Source organism: Rousettus aegyptiacus, unplaced genomic scaffold, assembly GCF_014176215.1.
Source record: "Rousettus aegyptiacus isolate mRouAeg1 unplaced genomic scaffold, mRouAeg1.p scaffold_m13_p_8, whole genome shotgun sequence".
Lineage (NCBI taxonomy): Eukaryota > Metazoa > Chordata > Mammalia > Chiroptera > Pteropodidae > Rousettus > Rousettus aegyptiacus.
In genome coordinates this window covers 34891575-34915302 of record NW_023416311.1, presented here as the reverse complement: position 1 = coordinate 34915302, position 23728 = coordinate 34891575, and the positions used below count along the sequence as shown (strand labels likewise).

General features: G+C 32.2%; 1 protein-coding gene across 9 annotated transcripts in view; it reads left to right on the top strand.

Annotated features, from left to right (window-relative positions):
- CSNK1G3 (casein kinase 1 gamma 3) overlaps window positions 1–23728 on the top strand; it is a 91219-nt gene that overhangs the window by 5090 nt on the left and 62401 nt on the right. For all 9 annotated transcript variants that reach the window (XM_016165116.2, XM_016165117.2, XM_016165110.2 and 6 more), the window contains exon 2: window positions 22181–22607. In XM_016165116.2, the coding sequence (XP_016020602.1) occupies window positions 22430–22607 (178 nt within the window). In that variant the 5' untranslated portion in view covers window positions 22181–22429. The remainder of the gene's footprint in view (window positions 1–22180; window positions 22608–23728) is intronic.

The window sequence follows — 23728 nt, the reverse complement described above, 5'->3', positions numbered from 1 at the left end:
TGAACTTTTAGTCCAACTAGTTATTGTATACTTACCAAGAATCATTGATATTTGTACCCGACAAATTATTAATGGCAGATGTACTTGATCTTGTAATTATATAGTTTAATGAAACATTATTCAGTGAAATCAAAAAGGTGTTTGTGTAAGAACTGGTGGCTACTTTGAAAACAGGCAAACAGCTAAAATTAATAGAAACAGGAGTGGGTGCAATAACTTTAAATATTTAGAGGAAAAAAACTCTAAAAAATAAAAAAGATTCTGCAGTAAGATTGCTTTTAAAGGTTTGTGAGATGTCTTTCCATATTTAAGAAACAGAAATTGCACGTCACAGGTGATGTACTATGAGTGTGGTTTTAGAAAAAGGTAAAATAGAACTACGGTCCATAGACTCATGCTTGAAGAAAAGGCTGTGGCCCTGCATTAACAGATTGTCCTGAAAATGCACATTTTTATGTTTTAATTGCAATAAAATGTTTAAGGTATGTAGATTTTTTATGATTCCCTTTTTTAACTTAAGAGCTGTTAATAAAAATATATTAAAGAGAATATCTGCTTCTAAAATATCACCTAGTTTATGCTCTCTCTTAGAGATTTATTTAATAGCATCCTCTTTTAAAAAAGGAATATATCTTGGTATTCCTGAATCTATAGTCATTTATACTATAGGGTGAACTGTTTAAATATCTAGTTACATGATCAATCTATGGTTCTCGCATATTTTCTTATATGGTCCTTCATCTAATTTCATATGCTACCTTTCAGCTTTGATAAAGCATCGGGTTTGGAGAGGAACCTTTTTATAATTCTTGCATCTCCTCAACCTGAGTAGGGACTGCTGGAGTGAATCGGTAGAGGAAATGGTCCTTTGGAAGAGGAAATGCAAAAGTGCTTGTACTTGTTGTGAAGAGTGTTGGTGTAACAGCTTAATTTAGTTCAGCCCAAGTGGAAAGGAGAACATTTAGGTATAGAAAAAGGAGGTCCAGATTGGGCAAGGAGAGTTAGATGGGCTATACTATTTATCTTGGTGTCACTACATTACAGTGCCTGCAATGGAGTAGCTACTGAAATGGAACACTAAAATATGGAGGTAAGGCTAGTTTTTCAGAACTTTGGTCTGCTTCTCTGTGATTTTCTTGGCTCTGCCCTTCTCTGTGTGTTGGATTCATCCTCAGGCTGGTAGCAAGATCACATCTAGACATGCATTGGCCAGGAAATCTTTTGCACAAGCCTACTGGCATAGTTTTCCCTTCATGTTTTATTGACCAGAATTAGGTCATGTACACTTCCTAATCAGGTATGACAAGGGGGAAATGCGCTATCATGGTTGTTTTTTAATAATCAGGATATAGCCCCTGCAATTGGGAATGGCATCACATTTCCCTGAGTTAATGGTGGAGGGAGGATGTTTAAAAACTAGAGATAAGGAAGAACATGGGGGAAATGGATGTTTGAAAGAAAATCAATAGTGACCACTGCATCTGCTTTTTTTGAGAATGAAAATAAATAATGCATATAAGTGCACTTTTAACTTTAAGCTTTGTACCAGTGTAACAGATGAAAAACTAGAAAGCTGGTTGTATGTTACTATTTTAAATATTCTCAGGTTTGAATGTTTTAGGAGCTAAAAACACTGCTAATCTTTTCATTGACTAACTTTGAATCAATAAGATTTGTTATTCTGTGTTCATGGATTGGAAGAATCAACATAGTTAAAATGACCATATTACCTAAAGCGTTATGCAGATTTAATGCAATCCCCATCAAAATCCCATTGGCATTTTTTAAAGAAATAGAACAAAAAATCAGATTTGTATAGAAGCACAAAAGGCCCTGAATTGCCAAAGCCATACTGAGAAAAAGGAATGAGGCTGGAGGCATCACTCTGCCCAACTTCAAATTGTACTACAAAGCGACAATAATCAAAACGGCATGGTATTGACAGCAGAACAGACACATGGACCAGCAGAACAGAATCGAGAGTCCAGCATTAAACCCATATTTAAATGGGCAAATAATTATTGACAAAAAGGCCAAAAATGTACAGTGGAAAAAGGAAAGCCTCTTCAATAAATGGTGCTGGGAAAATTAGAAGACCACCTGCAAAAGAATAAAACTGGACTATTGTCTATCATCACATACCAGAATTAACTCAAAATGGATTAAGGACCCGAATATAAGATCTGAAACGATAAAATGCGTAGAAGAAAACATAGGAACTAAAATCAAGGACCTTGGTCTTAAAGAGTATTTTATGAATTTGACCTCAAAGGCAAGGGAAGTAAGAGCAAAAATAAATGAATGAGACTATATCAAACTAAAAAGTTTCTGCAAAATCGTCAACAAGGTAAAGAGACAACCATCTGAATGGGAAAATATATTTGCAAGCAACGCCTCTAATAAGGGCCTACTATCCAAAATATACAAAGAACTCATATGACTCAATAACAACAAAAAACATAATCCAATCAAAAATGGACAGAGGACCTGAATAGGCACTTCTCCCTAGAGGACATTCAGATGGCCAACAAATATATGAAAAGATGCTCAACGTCACTAGGTATTAGGGAAATGCACATCGAAACCACAGTGAGATACCATGTCACACGTGTTAGAATAGCTATAAACAACAGGACAAGTAATAACAAATGTTGGAGAGGATGTGGAGAAAAAGGAACCCTCATACACTGCTGATGGGACTGCAAATTGGTACAGCCACTATGGAAAACAATATGGAGTTTCCTTAAAAATCTAAGAATTGATCTACCATATGATCCAGCAATCCCTTTACTGGGTATTTACCCCAAAGACTTGAAAAGCCATATCTGAAAAGATATTGGCACACCGATGTTCATAGCAGCATTATTCACAGTGGCCAGGCCATGGAAGCAACTGAAGTGTCTTACGATAGATGATTGGCTAAAGAAGCTGTGGTACATATATACAATGGAATATTGCTCAGCCATAAGAAGAGATGAAATACTGCCATTTGCAACTACATGGATGGACCTTGAAATAATTATACTAAGTGAAATAAGCCAGACAGAAAGAAGTTGAAAATCACATGATATCAATTACATGTGGGATATAAACCTAAAAGCAACAAATGAACAGGACAAACAAACTGAGACTCATAGACGTAGACAATGGGCTGATGGTTACTAGAGGGTAGGGGGTCAGGGAGGAGGAGAGAGGTACACGAGGTAAAGGGAGTCAAATATAGGGGGGAGAGGGAAGGTGAATGGGTAATGGGAATCAAATATATGGTAGCTGAAGGAAACTGAACTTTCAGTGGTAATCACGCAATAGAATATGTAGATGTCAAATTATAATGTACACCTGAAAATTATATAATTGTATTAACCAATGTTACCCTAATAAACCTAATAAAAAAATAAAAAAAAATTTGTTTTCTAAGTTGTAAGATTATACATCCCTCTTCCTCCCTCATGAAACTCATAAAGCTATTTTAACTTTAAATTAAAAATTTGTGTATGTAAATTTATATAAATTTTTTTTTTTCTGAGTTGCTTCTCACTGAAAATTGTCCGAAGCTTTTCTCTCATCAGGTTTCTTTAATTGTCACACCTAGAGTGGAATAAATGCATGAGGAAATGGAAGTTTAGCTATTAGAGGAAGGGTTTGATTTGAATCATGGAATCCTAATAACATAGGAGGAAGGAAAGGTTTTTACATATTTTGAGAACAGCTGAATGAATGAATGAATGAATGGTAGGAGAATGGGAGGCAGAGGAATCACAGAATTTTAGAATTGAAATGAAATGCTTGAGTCACACATGGTTGGTAGGTCTCTCATAATTGCCAGAGTGGTGCTCTTCCGGACCAAGAGGTGGGAGGTCTTGAAAACGTATCATTTACTTTGTTGTTTTGCTCAGGATCATGGGCTTGTTATTTAAATCAGTCAGCCAGCTACCTTTAGTATAGATATATGTGTTCTTGGGCTATGAAAAATTGTAGCCTGTTTTTTTTTTTTAAGTGACACAAGTAAACAAATCTTTTAATTTTCCCTCAGTGACAACCCCCTGCCCCACAGTAACCTCAAGTATAAGAATATTAATTGTTGTAATTGTAACTCTTGTATCTGTTGCAATTGTTGTTATAAATGTACAAAATAAATCCATCCATCCTCTCAAAGGGTATTTATGTTAATGACAGTTATTTGTAAATAGTGAGATTTGGGATGATTTTTATTTTTTTATGTTTTATATGTCTCTGTGTTGTTGGGATTTTCAGCTATGATTATGTATTTTACCATCAGAAAAAATAATAAACAGTAAAAATAATAAATCTGGTATGTTTGCTTTTTTTGATGGTAGAATATGGAATCCTGCGGTGGGATGTTTTCTACCGTCTTAGATTTTAACATATAATTCTGCTTTCATGTGTATTACCTTGAATAAAGTGTGCTCTGAATGCAGTGATGCTTTGTAATTGTCTCTATTTTTAAAATTAGACTTAATAAATTATTTTCTTTAAAATTTAAAGTTGAAATTGGTCATATGATATAGTTAAGTAGTGAAGTTCTGAATATTTTGTAATTATTAATTATCTATTTTTTAAAACTTGTTTGGTTTTAACTTGAGGTAATATACTTGGTGCAATGTGTATTAGAGTACGGTATGTTAGATTCAAAGTTATAGTCAGAGTTTCCTTTAGTAAAAAGGGAAGTGAAAATGTTTTTTTCCCTTACACCCAGTCTGTGTCATGTTTATTTTCTATTTCTGTGAAATACTTATTTTATATTCTGGCAATGAACACTTTTGAATGGCAGGCAAATATAGTAGGTAATGTAATCAGGAGAAAAGAGAGGAAATTTTCAGTATTCCACTAGTCTTATGGTGTGCAAATACATGGCTTCAGGGCCTTTTAATAAAATCTTAATTTGGCATGCAAGAATAGCTTGGTGTTGTTTTGAAAGTGAGACTAGTAGGTATCTGTTGTTGATGACGTTTGAAAAAAACCCTGATATTTGTAGATCCTTATTTTTATAACACATTATTTTCTTTTTTTGGTCTTGGGATCTGAAAACAATATGAACAAAAAAGAGAAGTTTAAATCTTAAAGATGTGGAATCTTGTAATACCAATTTTTATTTAAAATATAGATTTTATTTAAATTATGAGTTCTTTTTCTATCATGTGATTGTTGGCACATTGTGGCTAATTTTAAAAATATATTTGGGATTCTGAAAATATTTGTGGTTAATAAAATATAAAAATGTAATCAGCTCTAAAATTATTCTTTTGAGTATTTTTTGATAATCTGTTGAAAGCTGATAACTGGAATGCATATTGTGTGCTTATTGTATGCTCTGCTGTTTATCTAAATATGCTGCTAATGAAGATTGTCTTGAATACTGACTGAAAAATAAAATTCTGAGCAATGGGAATGAGAGAATTAAATAAGATAAAATAAATTTTATTGTATGCACTGGTTTAAAATTTTCCAACTGAAAATTAGTAATTTTTTTCTGTGACAGTAAATGAGAGAAGAAAACGACAATTTTAAAGATAGTTCTTACAGCCCTTGCTCTAAGGCTCGGAGTGCTACCACTTACTAAAAGTAAGAGAAAAGTGTTTGTGGAGAAGGCAGCTTGTGCCAGGGGTTCTCAGCCCTGACTTCACATTAACATTTTCTGCATAGCTTTAAAAAATGGTAGATATTGGGATTTTATTCATGCTAACTTATATTTGAATCCAGGGCCGGAGCCAGGGCGCTGGTATGTTTTAGGATTTTTGTAGGCGATTCCAGTAAAACTGATTTTGCCTTCTCTTTATAAATATCTGTTAACTGTTTTTTGAAAAATGACTTCCTTTTACTTTCATGTTCTCTTTTTAATTGATGGGGTTGTGAAGTTGAGGTAAGAAATACCTAAAAAATATTTGCAAAGGGGAGCAGGTTAATGCAGTGATTTCTCTTCATAGTTTCGTACCCAGAATCCATAGTGAGGTCACTATATTTATACTCATTAGCAATTTTTGATAACCATACCACTAAAGTTAGAGGATTTTTGGCATTTGGAAAATTTGTTAAAGGGAAATTTATCAAGAATAAATTAAGGCATCAATTTAGATGACCCTGGAAATCTTAAAAAACAAGTGACAATCATGTCTTTAAAGTTATTACAAGTTATAAGAAGGCAAGAAGAATTGTTAATAATCAAAAGTTTTTTGTTTTAGGTATATTTATTATATTTACAATGTCATTGAGTTGTATTTTTTTTTTTTGGAAAATAAGGATGGAAGGGGCTTACTGGTTTTTAAATAACTGTACTGCTCCTGCTTTATTTTCTTTTATACTGTTGTTGACAAGGAACTATCTGTTTTCCCCTTCAGTGGAAATAGTTTAGTTCAGTTCTGGTTTATTGTGTATATAGTATGTTGTACGTACGTCATCAGTGAATGTTTACATATAAATACACTATGATACTAGGGTTTTACGATTATTGTATTGTTATTTATGACAAATCAGTGTCCTTTTTTTATGACTCATTTGATGTTGCTTCATAGGTCAGGAACACCCTTACTAGTGACAGTTATTTTTTGGGGACATCATGAGAGAAAGTCATTTTATGACAAGTTCAATGTTAAATTTTATTCAATGAACATCTTTTTGCATGGCGGCAAAATTGGATTTGGTGGTTCTATAAATTTCAAGGGTCAGATTTCTGCAAACTGCCTTAGTAGGAGATTTTTGTGGTAAAGAAATTTAAGAGTGGTTATTATTAGAGGACATGATATGTATGAATCTATGGAAGACTTTTAGAATTATTTTTGATTTACCAAAATACCACAGTAAAACCCGCACATGATAAAGAGGGTACTAGGAAAATTTGGCACGTACAATTAGTAATGGAGTAATGGAATAAGGGACCATAATTCCTATCAATAATTCTAACATCAGAAATGCTCTGAAAGCCAACTTTTATGTTGGGCATAAATTGATTTTTTATAAAACATGTTTTGAACTAGTGTGTCTTTATTTCATGTACTTGTAGGTTTCACTGCAGAAATGGTAAATGTTTGATTATAGCGTGTTGTCTCAGACTTTGTGCCATCTTCGCCTTCATAGGGGTTTTATAAAATATATGGTGTATGCACATTGTATCACCTGTCAAAAACCTAAAATTCTGACTTGCAAAATATGTTTGACTGCAAGAACTTTGGAAAAAGAACTGTGGAACACATTAGTTTGCTTCTACCCCTCCCCCCATTTTGATAGAAACTACTTAGCATCTTACTCTTTCAAGATTGAGTTTCAGTAAGGTGCTGGTAATCTCTATTGCTTTTTTTTTCCCTTGTAAATATATACATATCAAGAGGCACTTTATTTTAATCTGTGTTTGTTTCTTTAATAATTGTTGAAAGTTTTTCTGTTTTTTGTCACTAAGTTATTAACCCTGGTCCTTGTGAGCCCCACTGTGGTCCCAAAAGCATTGTGTAATTAAGATGCTTGTGATGGAAAATGTTTCGGGTAACCTCAGCAAAGCTGAATATTCATTACACACTCTCTTTAGTCCTTGGGGTTATATAATTTTACCTCTGTACATGATAACTTCATGCCAAAGCACCTGCAGGCCACTCTCTTTTTACATATCTTGGCTTCCTTTTTCATAACAGAAAGAAGCATGGGTGTGGTTCAGTACCTCTGTTTTAGCTTCCTTAAACTTCCTTAATTTGTTTTTAAGATTTCACTGCAAAAATCTTTATACCTACTTTGCTGCATCTACTTATCTTTCTTTCTTTTTCTTTATTATCCCCTCCTGCCCTCCTACAAAAAAGATAACGTTCCTTAACAAGAAAAGTTCATAATTATGGTATTCTGTATTAGAAAAATGTCCTGTTTGCTGAAAAGGTGACAGAATTAAATCAGAATATTCTGGTATTTCTCTAAAGAGGACCTTACTGTAGGGCGGCAGAGATTATGCTTGTGTGGGAATGGTGTTCTGTGTATGTGGTCTTTGCTTTCTTTCCATCTGTAAATACTGAAAGATAATGGGATGGTGAGCACCATGGTACATGCTTTTTACTGTGTTTTTGAATTCACCAAGATACCACACACTTTAAGGTATCGATCCTAATAGGAGATTTAGAAATTGGATGGTTAGTTTATGTGCAGTGGCTGTGTGGTCTGAAAGCACTATAATTCTCTGTAGTACATATCACATTTTATATTATTGTTTATATTATATGATGTCAGCGATTGTGATTGTCTTGTTTGCCAGTTATATTTCCTGTGTTTGGCACATAATAGGCCTTGTTCGTTGAATAAATGGATTAATCATTTTATCTTTTTTTTTTATCAGGGAGAATTTTAATTTGGAACAACCTTGATTAAATACCTCACGAGGTACTATGCTCACCACAAACCAATTTAATTTGTATCATCACAGTTGTATGAGATAAATTTCAAACAAATAAATTGACCCTAATTTAAATAAAATAATAAACACAAGCATCTGGCATAGTTACTCAGGCTTAAAAGTAAATAAATAAAAAATAAAATAAGATTTTTTTTTTAATGGCAGAATTTGAAGTTAAATGCTTTTATGGGCTAGCCAGAAAATTTAGTTAAAGGAAATATTTCGTTTGTTGAGCATTTCAGTTAATTATGATTTTGTTGTTAAGACATTTTTTATATTAAAGTTTTTCCTTTTTCTGTTTTTAAATTTTCACAAACTAAAAATCCCTCCCTCCATAAACAAGATATAAAACAGTTCTATCACTGCAAAATATATCTTTATGCCGCTCCTTTGTATTCGATCCCTTCTAATAATCCCAGACCTTAGCAACCACTGATCTGTTCTTTGTTCCTATAATTTTACCTTTTCCCCAAAATATAAATTGAATCAGGTTGTATGCAGCCTTTTTAATCTAGTTTATCCAACTTTGCAGAATGCATTTGAGATTCATCCATGTTTCTTTTTGCTGCTGAGAGAATTCCATTATGGATGTACCTCAGCATGTTTATCCATTCACCAGCTGAAGCACTTGTTTCTAGTTCCTGACAGTTATGAATAAAATTCCCACAAACATTTGTGTGCTCTCTGTGTGTGTGTGTGTGTGTGTGTGTATTGATGAACCTAGTGTTCATTTCTCCAGGGTAAATACTAGGATTGGAATTGTTGGATTATATGGAATGTGAATGTTTAATTTTATAAGTAACTGCCACACTGTTTTCTGAAGCAGCTATACCATTTTGCACTCTCACCAGCAGTGCAGAAGAGTTCCAGTAATAAGTAGTTCCTAAAATTTAAATTGGCCATTTCGAATGATTTTTAGTAATTAGTTTGTTAGTTTGATTGCATACCAGAATATCATGACAATAATATTAATTCTGAACATGATATTTTTATCGCTAGAGATTGATCAGATAGACATAGTGATTTGGGGGAGACTCACTTTTCAGTGAATGCAGTCTTCAGAATGCTTTGGAATCTTTCTTGCTTAGGTAAGTAATCTTGATCTGTAAAAACTTACACACTCACACATACACATTCTCTCTCTCTCTCTTTCTCTCTCTCTCTCTCTCTCTCTCTCACCCTTTACCCCATTTTGAGGATTGATATGTCTTTGGATAAATTCTGTGTTTCTTCTTCGCACTATAGCACTTAGTTTGGGGAAGAGTTCTCTAGTTTTAGATGGCAGATCGAAATCCTTCCTCTGGAGAAGTCGTACCTCCAGCTTGTTTCTGTTACCTGTTTCATGTTTCATTATAGAATTTTTTAGAAGTCAACTTGGCTATTTATGATTTACTTGTCAGTTACACTGTTAAGTCCTTTTTATGATGAGAGTTGACAGTATTAGCTTCATGAGTAAAATTTCCAAATGTTAATACCCTTGAATAAACCTTTTAAATTTGTGACCTTTGCCTACACAAGACTGTTACTATTTATTTATTTTTATAAATTAGGAAATTACACTGTAGTTAAGAAAGAATGTAACTTTTTAAATGAGAATCGTGTGAAACACTTGACTTTTCTGAGGTACTTTCTCATTTATCTGGCATTATTAGGGAATGACCTGTTAAATTAGAAGATTGAATTTATATTAAAATAGTTTCTTTAAATTTTAGTTTTTTTAAATGATAAACTTTACAAGGTAGTACTGTTTTCTCAGTGTTTTTAAAACATAGGTCTTTTTTTGTTGAATTAGGCCTTTATTCTGAACGTTAGTGTGCTGTTATGCATAGATGTTTGTGAATTTATTGAGGTGTGTAATGTTTGTCCTCCTGTTCTGTCATATTTTTACTACCTCATTTTTTCCATTTTCAGTTTGATTTCTAGTGTAAACTTGAATTATTTAAAATTAAAGTGGAATTTAGAGGCTTTTATTCTTTAATTAACAGAATATGCATTTTGCAACCTTCGTTAGTACATTTTTTTTCTTGTTTCATAGCTATGTTTTGAAAAGTTGAAATTACAGTATAAATGACATTTGATTTGTGAGGTGTTGTTACTCCACTCCTTATAGTTTTTCTTCAAACTATAAATTGTCTGTGTATACCTTTTTCTTAACTCTTTTGTCTGAAAAAGAGATAATCATATAAATTAAAATCCCTAAACTTCCAAGAGGTAGTTCGTTCATTCATTCATTCACTCACTCATTTATTCAGCAAAATTTTAACCAGTATTTCTTGTGTGTTATGGATTATAACAGATAAATGGGGGAGACAGTTGAATAAAATATGATCTCTGCTCTTGAGGGCATCAGATTAAAACATAGGCTATCAAAGGTAGAAAGTCAAAACATTGTCCCATGTCTTTCCTGTAAATGGGTAATGAGATGTAAAGTTTTGATTTCAGTTCTTTTCTTTCATTAAGAAGATCAAAGGTTGTCTTTTTGTGATGTTAGCAGCAATTGATGATCCTTGCTTGGTTCCTTTAATTCATTTGGAGTTGCATAATGATGATATTTGAATTCTATCATTTCTTACTCATTTATGTGACTGGAATACATGTAAAGATAAAAATTCCCCTAATCAATTAGAGTTGGTTCCCAAATTCCATATTTGCCAATTTGTCTACTTGCTAACATTTATTTATACCTGTCCCCACCCCCACCCCCAAATCAGTGTTCTTGGTGCATGCACCAAAGTCATTCAGAGACATGTGCATGCACACAGTGGCAAAAATTGAGTCACCTGATGTGCATGTTGTCAACTAAAGTTGAACAAGGTGATGCTCTACCTCCTTGTTTTACTTTTGAGGGCATATTTAGCGCTATTTGGGTAGTTTTGCTGTTTAGAATGGGCCCCAAATGTAGAGCTAAAGTGCTGTTTAGTGTTCCTAAACTCATAGAGGCTGTGACTTGCCTAATGGAGAAAGTATGTGTGTTAGAAAAGCTTAGTTCAGGTATAAGCTATAGTGCTTTGGCCGTGAGTTCAGTGCTAATGACTTAATGTACACTAATTTGTCTTTAAACAAAAACATACGTTAAAACAAGGTTATGTATTGATCAGTTTATGAAAATTTTATAACTAGAGGTTTTAGGAACCTAATCCTGTATTTTTTCTAGGAGCAACAGCTCACTGTTGGCTGTTTCAGTGTTTCCAACAACTTTATAGAACATTGCTGCGAATCAACCTTTTTTGGTTTGCCGAGGTCAGAAGGATATTCTTTTTTATTGATATAAGAAATATATTACAGAAAGTTGGGAGTCATGGAAGTAAGTAGTTATTATAAGACTGGGTGACACCTTTTCTGGAGCAAGTTTATTGCTATATCCCCGGTACCTTGGACTGTGCCTCATACAGGGTAAATACTCAAATATTTGTTGAATGAAAATAAGTGCCCCTAAACGAAACATAACTTTTCTTTATGCGCTGGAGTTTAATATCATTCTTGTAGTTGGGGTTTGTAATCAAGTTTGTGTTTATAGATAGTGAGATGATCTGCTCGCGGAGAATGATATGATGAACATTTTAGTAATATAAATTTAGTATGATCTCTACTTGATTTTGATTCCCACCATCCTTAAATGGGTAGGAGATGTGGGTGATTTTCTGCTTTTCTGGATATAATAAATGCTTAGGGCCCTGGAGGTTTCAAATTAAACATTTCTCCTTTCAGCTGTTGAGACTCATCAGCTCTGACAAGGGGTATTGTCAATGGGAGTATAAATTTACCTGAAAAATTGAAAAGAGGAGGCATGAAAGATATTTTGAGGACCTAGGAAACAGTCATATCCTAATTACTAGAGAACAGTCAGACTTAGGCAATTTGTTTAATTAGATGTTGAGTAATACTTATGCATATTAAAAACATTAGGTTTAATAAAATTTATCATTTAAAAATTGATTTAGTTATAACTACTATGTTTTGATACTACTATGCTATTATATATTTTATGGTAACTTTCAAACTTAGAAACATTTTTGACCACAACTCATAGAAATAAATTTACCAGAACCTATCGAAATGTATTTTACATTGTGACCCAGTGATACATATATATTAATATAAAGAACCAGAACAAAATCTCATTAAATAGATGCATTCTTATCATATATGATACTATTTCATTAAAAAAAACTGCTGCTTGAGACCTATTAAATTGGTTTAACAACCCACTAAAGCGTCATGATCCACAATTTGGAGAACACTGCTCTAATTGAACCGGTGGTAATTTTTAAAGGCTAGAATATTCTAGAACTTAATAGGAATATACAAGAGACATCACTCAAATCAGATTTCACAAATGTAAGATGTTTTAGGTGATAGTTACTAAATATTTCTGAGACAAAATAAATTTCTGTAGTATGTAATTAGAGAAATTGATTTCCATTTTTGACATTACAGTTAATGATTTAGCTTTTAAAAATAAGTGTTTAGTCTTTTCTTAGACAACCACAGTTGAGCTTATGCCAGAAACCAGTAACTGGGACACTTGCTGCTAATAGAAGCATGTGATGTAACAGCTAGCCATCACATCACAAATATCCTTACTCATTTAAATTTCGGAGAATACTGGGGACATGATTGTAATGTAATTTTTTAATAGAGACTGAACGAGGCTTTGAAACTCTGAATGGGTCATTTCGTATACTAAATATGGACTTTTTCATTTAAGATAATAAAACAAATCAATGCATGACAGGTAACTTGTGAAGAAAAATTAAAATTTCTATTTCTTATAATTTTGTATTTGCAAAGAACATTGAATAACATGCTGAAGTTATGAAGAGATACCTATAGGAACTTTTAATACTTACTGTTAAAGTACATGGAACAATTCTATGTTTATTGCAACAATATTTTAGAAGCTAAGTAGAGTATTAATAGTCATTTTAAAAAATTTAGAACTACCCATTAACGTTTACTTGAAAGCTTTAGCTAGCGCTAGGTGGTTTTTCAAGAGGTGGAACATGCTATACTGATATATTCTCAGACTACTTGCACTGTTTTATCTAGTTCTAAACTGAAGAAGGTCAGTTGGCTCTGTAATATCCTAAATTATTGGGCCATACAAATTAGAGAATTTGATTTTCTGTTTTATGTTTCAAAGATTTATCAGGGATCATGAAATTAGAAGTATGCCAGTGGCTTACATTTCTGCTCATATAATCAGATTATATCTAATGTTTTTTATATGTTGCAGCTCATTATTATCTTTATTAGTGGATGTTACTACATCAAAATTATAATTGTTTATGAAAGCAAAACAATTGATTATTCATATTTGTTCATCTGTTCTCGTAGATAATCTAAATATGCATATTTTTGATAATTCAGTATTTTAATATATATTTTAATAAGTATGCTGTGAATAATCATAGAATCAAACAGTTTATAAATGTCACCATTTATGTACATTCATGTAGCTTTATGTACTTTAAATTCATGCCCATTCTTTTTGATTGTAGAAGATTTAAGATTTCAGTTAACAGGTAATAACTCTAAAAAAACTCAAATATCCTCAAGCCCTATAAAATCATTATTTTATTATGGTATAAGAAATTATAAACCAGGAATATTTCTATGAAACTTTTTCTCTCAATAGTTTTTGTTTCTATAGTTGCCTAATTTTTAAGTTTTCAAACTGTATTTTTTCCTTTCTCTTCCTTGTAATTTTTGAATTTAACACTTCTGAGAGAAATTAGTGGTTATTACTACTGACTGCATCTTTAGGTCTAATACAATACTAGGATTATTTGTGGGCTTTTTAGCAGCTGGTGTAATTTTAATGAACACTCTTAATCTTGTATCTCCTTGTATTTCTGTTTTTACTTGACTACTGGAAAGCAGAAAAATAAATTTGTTAAGTGCAGGTATTGAACTGCTATCTGTTTTTTTTTGTGTTAGTATTACATAGTTTTATTTCCAATATTTTCCTTTCTTCTAGATTTCCTTACTTAAAACTTCTCCCAGTCCTTTCGTACTATGTGCCCTAAATACTTTTCTATAACAGATTGGCTTTTAAATAAAGTACAGATGTTAGGATAGATTGTTTCTAAGCATATATTTATAAAATAATTTAGTGAGAAAATAACAATATGCTTTTCAGTGGTTCTTAACATTTTTAGGGTCATACAATATTTTGACAATTTGTTGAAAGCTATGGATTTTTTCTTAAGAAAATGCTCAAGAGGTCCACGGATTTCAGGTTTAGAACTCCACAACTGTCTCCAGTATTGGTGGACTCTATTTTCATTCAAAGCAAAGCAAAGCAAACCAAACTGTGATTTGTAGAGACACTCGATACTTTACTATTCAATTGTTTGAAATATTTGTATCAAGATTTGACAGTATTTTCTAGTTATTTATTTAAGGATGAAGATTACTGGTTTATTCATAATAGAATTAATATTTTTATTAAATTAGTGCCAATATATAGCAAAATATTAAAATAATACAGAAATATTTATAAGTAATAGTCTCTTGCCTCGTATCACCAGTCTTTGGATTTTTTAGTAGGTAAAACCACTCTTTTTTTCTTGAGGAAAAATTAAAAACCTGTTATCAGGTCATAAAATGAGAAATGCCTACATTAAGAAAAAAATTAAGATCTGAAACAAACTTGACTTTATACCTCAAGGAACAGGAAAAAGAAGAACAAGCTAAACCCAAAGTAAGCAAAAGATCGAAAATTAAGCTGTTTTATTTTTTTAAAGATAAATTCGACAAATTCTTGTCTAGATTAACTAAGAAAAAAAGATGGAAGACCCAGATGAAATCATAAATGAAAGAGGAGATATTAGAACCGATACTACAGAAATACAAAGGGTCATAAGAAATTACTATAAATAATTATATCCAAACAAATAAAATAATATGGAAGAAATAGATAAAGTCCTAGACTGTACAGTCTACCTGTTAGGGGGTCTAGTGATATGTAACTTGGAGGACTCTAGATAGTAATCATACATAGGAATCATACAGTGACACCTAGAAATGTTTAGAGATGGAAAGAACTCTTATTAGTCTATAATATCTATTGACTATTCTAGGTGCCTAGCAGTATGCTAGGTTCAGAGATCACAGTTACATATAATGAAAGTCCTTGTCATGAAATACAACAGGCAATTATAATACTGTGCATAATATAAGAATATTCTTATAAATCTCCTAGTCCAGTCCTTTTATTTTACAATTATTAAATAAACTTAGATTAAGCCTTGACCAAGGCTTCATTACTAGTCGGGAGTCCAAAACTTATTTTTTCTAATCCTATGCTCTTTCTAGTACATAGGCAGACAGCATCAATGAGGTCTGGAAGCAGATAGTGAAGATTCTGAGACCTGGGAGAACTGGTATATTGGAGCAAGGTACAGAGATGGGGACTTAGTCAGTTTCCATTTCTTATTATTTTAAAGGATAATTAGTTTGGGCAATGGATTTATTTTGGTTATTAAAAAATAGTTGTTCCATTTTTTGAGATTAAGTGTTAAGCTAATTCATCATTTCTTCCTGCATCTCTCTGCCCACCTCCCAATTCAGGCCTGATCCTTGACTCTGGAACTTCTGTTGGGGAAGGGATTCGGGGCTGTCTCTTGACACTTTTCTTTCCCTTATTCATTACACCGGTCCTTGCTCCTCTGAGGTTCTTGTAGGGTGGAGGGGTATAGAAGGGAAAGGGCAAAAATTCTTCAACATATGACATGCTTTCCAATGCTGTTTCTGTTGTGGAGCAGTTTTGGTTCTTTAGAGGCTTCACATGGACCTCTAGTGTAAAACAAGCAAACCTACAAATATTGCTATATAGAAGTAAGTGCCTGCACAGGCATTACAAAAATGGTCTGGAGCATACACACCAAACTGAAAGTAATGGTTAACTTCTTACCAATGGTGAGATGAGGGACAAGGGTTATGGACATCCCAAGGGGTAATTTTTTCTTATCTGTATTATTTGAATTTTTATTACATGTAGAATGTATTTCGGATACCTAATTGAACATATTGAGAATAACATAAAAAATTGAAATGGAAAATTACTTTCTGCTAATAGAAAAAGTATAGAAGGGCCCTTAATAAAGCTTCTAAAATAAAATACTAATGTTCATTAACTATTTTTAAAAAGTAGCTTTTCCGATAAGTTACGATAATGTTTTAGTAGGGAAAAAACATGCCCTTTGAGATATATTATTATTTTTTACAAATGTACACACCTTTTTAATCTTCCAGTCAAGAAATAGAACATTTCCTTCCCTCATGCCACTTTACAGTCAAACTTCCCACCATCCTAAGAAACAACTGATTTCTATCACCATAGCTTTTTAAAAAATTTTGATTCATACCAGAACTTCATGTAATTAGATTCATATATTATATACTCATTTGTGCCTGACTTCTTTTGCTCAATCTAGTATCTGAGAGATTCACCCATATTGTTACATGTATTAGCAGTTCTTTCCTTTTTACTATCGAGTAATATTCCATTGTGTGAATATAACAGCATGTGTATCTGTTTTCTTGTTAATAGACATTTGGATTGTTTCCAGTTTGTGGCTGTTATGAATAAGGCTGCTATAAATACTGGTGTATAAGTCTTTTTGTAAACATTTTCATTTCTCTTGGGTAAATACTTAAGAGTGGTATTGCTAGGTCAGAGGATAGGTATATTTTTTTAACTTTACAATAAACTTTTAAACTTTTTCCCAAAGTCAGACTGTTTTATACACCTACCCGCAGTGTAAGAGAGTTCTAGTTGTTCTTATTTCTTGCCTGGGTTTTTCTTTTTGATTCCTGATTGAATCTCCTTATTTTTTATTAGTTTGTTAAGATTTTCTGTTTCTTCATGATTCCCACAGATTCCTCCAGTGATCCCTGTGAGGTGAGACCTGAGTGGGCCTCCTGGAAAGCATCCTGCAATGTTGGGAGAGCTGGATGTTCACCTTGGACTCCCTGTTTCCCATTGGTGAAACTGTAGGCACAGGGATGCCTTTAGGTGTGGCACTATGCCAGCCCGTGGGAATGACAGTGTAGCCAGAGTGCAGCCACTCTTCTTACTCTTCTAATGTGGTCTTATTTGGTCTCTGGGATCTGAGGTGGATTCTGGGGTATTTTTCAATGGTGCCTTTTCTGTAGATAGTTGCTGATTGAGTTTTTGTAAAGGGAACTGAAGTTGGGAATGACCTTTTGCCAACTTGATGACATCACCCCACAGAGTTTTGTGCACACTCAGCACACAGCCTTGATGTCTATGAAAAACACTTGTCTTTTCTACTTTAATTTTCATGCCTTTTGTATTTTTTCTTGCTTCATTGCATAGGCTAGTTCTGGTGTACAATATTGAATGGAATATCTGAGACCAAACATTCTCTGTTTTTTCCCAATCTTGATGGAGAAATGTTCAGTGTTTCACCATTAAGTATGATATTAACTGCAGTTTTTTTGTGTGGATTCCTTTTATTAGATTGAAGGAGTTCCATTCTCTTTTTGGATTATTGAGAGGTTTTAATGGTTAATGGCATGAATTTTATCAAATGCATTTTCTTGTTGAGATATTTTCTCTTTTTTTGTTAACTTGGTGTATTTATTTCAAGATTAGAATTTACATTTCTAGTATTAAACCCTCTTATTATTAAATTTTTAACATATTTGCTTATATTTTGTAAAGGATTTTTATATTTATGCTCATGGGAAATACTAGTCTAATTTTCTTTGCTTCAGTGTTTTTGCTATGCTTTTGCATCAGGGTAATTCAGACTTTGCAAAGTAAATTGACAAGTATCCTTTATTCCCGTGTTTCTGAAAGAGTTTTCATAAGAGCGGTATTATTTTTTCCTTAAATATTTGATAGATTCGCCAGTGATACCATCTTTGTGGGAAAATTTTTGTTTAGGAAAATACATTTCTTTAATAGATACAGTATTATTAATGTTTTCTGTTTCATTTTGTACTTTCGTATTGGATTTTTCAAGGAATTTGTCTGTTTCTTCTGAGTTATCAAAGTTATTGGCTTAAAGCTGCTCATAATTTTTTTTATCTTTTTGATATTTGTAAGATCTTTAGTGATATCTCCTGCTTCATTCTTGTTATTGGTTTTTTGTATCTTTTGATTTTTGATAATTTTTGCTAGGAGTTACCAATTTCATTGATCCTTCTAAAATAATCGACTTTTGGCTTTATGTTTGTTTGTTTGTTTTTAATTCTAGGCTCTCCTTTTTCGCTTGATATTTTTTCTTTATCCACTGAGTCCACGAAATATTAACAATAGCTCTATTAAATAAAGTACTTCCTCAAGTTATATCTAATTTGTTCTTTTCTAGTTTTTTAAAGTAAAAAACCTAGATTATTGATTTAAAATGTCTTTTCTAATATAGGAATTTAAAGCTTCTAATTTTCTTCTACGCATTGCTTTGGTTGCAACTTACAAGATTTAATATACTTTTGTTCATTATTATTCTATTAGAATTTTCTTACAGTTTCTTGTGAACTTTATTTCTCAACACATGAATTATATAAAATGTTTAATTTTTAATTATTCGAGGATTTTCCAGTTATCATATAGTTACTGATTCCTTATTTAATTGTATTTGATCAGAGAATATGCTTTGTAATATTTCAGTTATTGGAGACAAATTATGACACAGCATATCATCTTTCCTGGTGAACATTGAAAGGAAATCTTACTCAGCATTTTGGGGGTGTTGTACTTTATAAACGTAAATTAGTTCAGGATGGTTGATGGTATTTTGATCGACTGTGTGAGTATACATTCTGATAGTTATGACTTGTACTTTATTACTGAAAGAACAGTGTTAACATTTTCAACTATGATTGTCCTTTTCTCTTTGAGTTATTCGTTTTTGCTTTATTTTTCTCATATATGTATGATTTTTATATCTTTCTGTTAAATTGATATTTTTGTTAATTAAGTGAACCTCCATATCTTTGAAGATATTCCTTTGTTTTGACATTTACTTTGATAGTATTATAGCCCAAGTTTTCTCATATTGCTGTTTACATAGTATATCTTTTTCTATTTTATGTTCAATCTATCTTTGTATTTAAAATTATAGATAGCATATAATTGGATCTTTTTTTAAAATACAATCTGTATAGTGTGATGATTTTTGCCTTTTATGGGGAGAATAAGGTTCATTTTCATTATATGTGATTTTAAGTCTACTGTCTTGCTATTTTCTTTGTCTCATGCCTTTTGTTTCTCTTAGTCAAATGTTTATTATTTCATTTAATTTCGAGTCTTTGCTTTTTATCTTATTCCTATGCAGTTAATTTAATTTTTAGTGTTTAGTCTAGGATTTATAATATGTATTCTTAATTTGTCATTGGCTACTTAGAATTAACATTGAACCACATTGTTCTCTACAAATATAAGAATCTTAAAGTAGTATAATTCCATTTACCACCCCCCTCCACCATTTGTGTTGTCATGCATTTTATGTCCGCATATGTTATAAATGACACAAAAAATTATTTATTCTTTAAACTAATTTATTTTTTAAGGAAATAAACACCTGTACATTTCCAATTTCCAGTGCTTTTCATTTCGTCTTGAAGTTTTACATTTCTATCCGGTATCATGTGAGTTAATTCAACCTAACGAACTATTTAAAAAGTATTTCTTGTTGTACAGGTGTGTTCTCCTTCATCTGGAGATGGCTTTCTTTCACTTTCAGCTTTAAAGAATGACTTTACTGGATGTGAATTCTGGGCTGAACATTCCCCCCCCCCCACCTCCTTCTCCTTTCATTGCTTTGAAAATGTCCTCTCATTTTCTTTTAGGCATCTGTTGTTTCTGATAAGTTAGAAGTTCCCCTGTATGTCGTGTAGTTTTTCTGTCTGCTTTCGAGATTTTTCCTTTATTTTTGGGTTTTAGCACTTTGACTATGATGTGTGTAGGATCAGGTTTCTCTGTATTTATTCCTTATGGGATTTTTGAGTTTCTTCAATTTTTAGGTTAATGTTTTTCACCAAATTTGAGAAATTTTCAACCATTATTCAAATTTTTATTTTTTTTGGTCCCATTCTCTTTCTTCAATTTAATATGACTCTACAGATATTTAATAGTTTTAAAATCCTTTCTTCTAATTTCAGTATCAGTGTCATCTTGGAATCTGTTTTCTTTGATAGCTTTGTTTCCCAGCTGTGGGTATATTTATTGCTCGTTTGCATGTCTGGTAATTTTTAATTGTATGCTGGACATTATGAATTCAACATTGTAGGGAGTCTGGTTTTTTTTGTTTTTTTTTTTTAAGTATGTTGAGTTTTGTTCTGAAATGCAGTTAATTTAATTGGAGCTATTCTTAATCCTGTCTAGGCTTGCTTTTAGGCTTTAATTAAACCAGATTGGGGTAGTTCTTACTCTTAAGACTTGATCTTTGTGGTGTACTGCCTGAGCTTCACCTTCCTATTCTATAGTCAGAAAAGTGTCCAAAGCCAGAGAGCTTGGGTAAAGGAGAAACCAACCTTCTGTGTTTCTTTTCTCAAAGATCATGGTATGCCCTGCCTATTATCTGATGTTTTGTCCAGTTTTATAGTTATTTACAGCAGGAGGAGAAGTTCTATACCCAGTTACTGTATTATGGCAGGAAATAGAATGAACAATATAAGTAAACTCATTCAATTTTGCATATACAGAATAAATACTTACAGTTTCATCTGCAAAATAAAAGTATGGCAGGTATAATAAAAACTTTATAAATAAATCAGGTGTTAAGACTAATTGCATATTTGGGAGAGTTGCTGAAAATCAGAAAATGCTATTTATTTCAACTCTTGTTATGATTGCATTATACATGTTTTCAGAAAGAGGAATAAGAAGTCCTTGGTATTGATAGTTTCTTTATTAGTGACTATCTTTTGAAGTCAAAATTGCTTTAATTGCAAAGAATAGGAATCCATTCAGATTGTTCAAACAAAAATAGAAAGATTATTTAAGCATGCAGATTTACCACAAAATTAAGTTATGTTTGATGGGTGAAATTCCTAGAGAAGATGAATGAGGCACTCCTCCAAAAGCCTTGGAAACTTTTTTGAGCTTTGGTGTTTTCATCTGTATATTAGAAAATTTAAAATCTATCTTTACCTTCTTCACCTCATGATAGTGATGCTGGCCAACATTTCTTAACCTTGCGAAGTTACATTTAATTTTTAAGGCCTAATTCAATGTTACATAAGAATGAATTGTTTTCCTTGGTGGGTGGCAAGAATGTTCTTTGTATTATCACTTCTGAGCATCACTGCCATATATAGTTAGTGGTTAATAAACATTTGAATAAGTGATTAAATGAGCATGTATATTTGAAAAGACTGAAAATTACGAAAGTGTGGAAGATATTTTTTATTAAGATCTTGTACTAATTTGCAAAGTATTATTTTTATGCTTTTAAATTGAAAATCTTATATTGACTTATCGGAATTTTTAAAGTATTCTTAAAATTGACATTACTTTAAATTGGAAGGTCTAGGTTAGTGAATGTGTATTGGTATATTAAACAATACATTTTTGTTACTTTTTATTTTTTAGAATAAAATGTTTTTAGAAGTAACTGAATCTCTGATTTTTTTTGTTTTATTTTTGTGATCTTTTTGCATTAAAGTATAGGAATAAAGAGTAATGGTTAATTTGAGTCTACTGTGGGCATCAACAAATAGCAGTAATCCATTGCCTGAATTTTTATTATGTTATTAACTTCTCAAACACGTATTTTTTAATTTTCTGACTTAACTAATTTTCTTTTCTTAATGTTCTAGCTCTGTGTCAAATATCAACGTGCATCATTGAAAAGATAATTTTGAAGACATGTTTTGCTGAAAAGACAACTGAGAAAAATTTTACGAATGGGATGAACACGCATCAGTTAATTGACTACCTACTGCAATTTGAATGTTAACATTACCCAGCTGGTACAGTTACCTAGTGATGTACCTGTTCTCACAATACCCTATTTCAGTGTGCTTGTCTTGATTAAAGAATTCAAAGTGGAGTACCGTAAACTTGATATGGATAATAAAAAGAAAGACAAGGACAAATCAGATGATAGAATGGCACGACCTAGTGGTCGGTCGGGACACAACACTCGAGGAACTGGGTCTTCATCCTCTGGAGTTTTAATGGTTGGACCTAACTTTAGAGTTGGAAAAAAAATTGGATGTGGCAATTTTGGAGAATTACGATTAGGTAAGACTCTTTGTTTATTCTTTTATGTTGGAAGCATCTTTTTTTTTTTAATGAAAGATACTTTCTAATGAAAATTACTTGTTTAATTGTTCAGTTTGATAGTTATAGTAATTTTACAGAATATAGATGTTGGAATTTTTTATGTATTTGTACCTTCATTTGTAAGGAATTAATATAGGAAGGTCTGTTTACTTGAGATTAACCATCCAGAATATGAGAAAAAACAAAATAAATTAATAAGTCCTAGCAGACTGAAATAGGTGCCAAGAAAGCCTTTGCAGTGTATTCTTTAGGAATGATATTTAGGCTACTTTTTCAGATTTGAAAACATTTAATATCTGATTAATTTGGGAGGATATGTGTAGCTTAATTTCAAGGTAATATACGGAAACTGCATAAAAATCAGTAAAATTTACATTGCTGTAATTTATTCCCTCTCCCCCCTCGGGTGGGGCTTAGGAATCTGTATTCTTAATGAGAGACAGGATGTACTGATTTGGTTGATTCTTATAATCAGACAAGTTTGGGAAACATTGTTTTCATTAAACCTCCAGACTCTACATTTGAAGAAATTGAAATTTAGTCAGGGCCAAATGTCACACAGAAATTTAGTGTCAGACTCAAGACCCAAATCTAGGTTTTTAACTCCTGGAACATTAGAGATGTGGCTATGTTTGTTGAACAGAAATGAGGGCAGCATGGTTGTATGGGATTCAATGTTGAGGTACTTTGAGGGCTCTGGTCAACGCATACTACTGGGCTACACATACTGGAAGCTTTAGAAGTAAAAAGAAAAAACTTGTCTTCAAAATTTTCCTTATATCTAACCTTGCTCATTAGAAATAAATTCAGTTGTATGTTTATCTCATCTACTTGACTACTTTTCATCTTGTAAAACACCCTAATTTGTAGTTACTCTTTCATTTTATTAGTGTTTTATGTAGTTAATGTACATTAAATCTTTAAATGAAGCAAGCCAGTAAAAGGTAATGACATACTTTTTACATAGTTATAATATGATATGACTGTCAGACTCTTGAATTTTAGTAGGGACTCAAATATTCGAAAGGGTTAATGTTGTGACATTTTATTTTTCGAAGGATATTGGATTAGAAATTTAA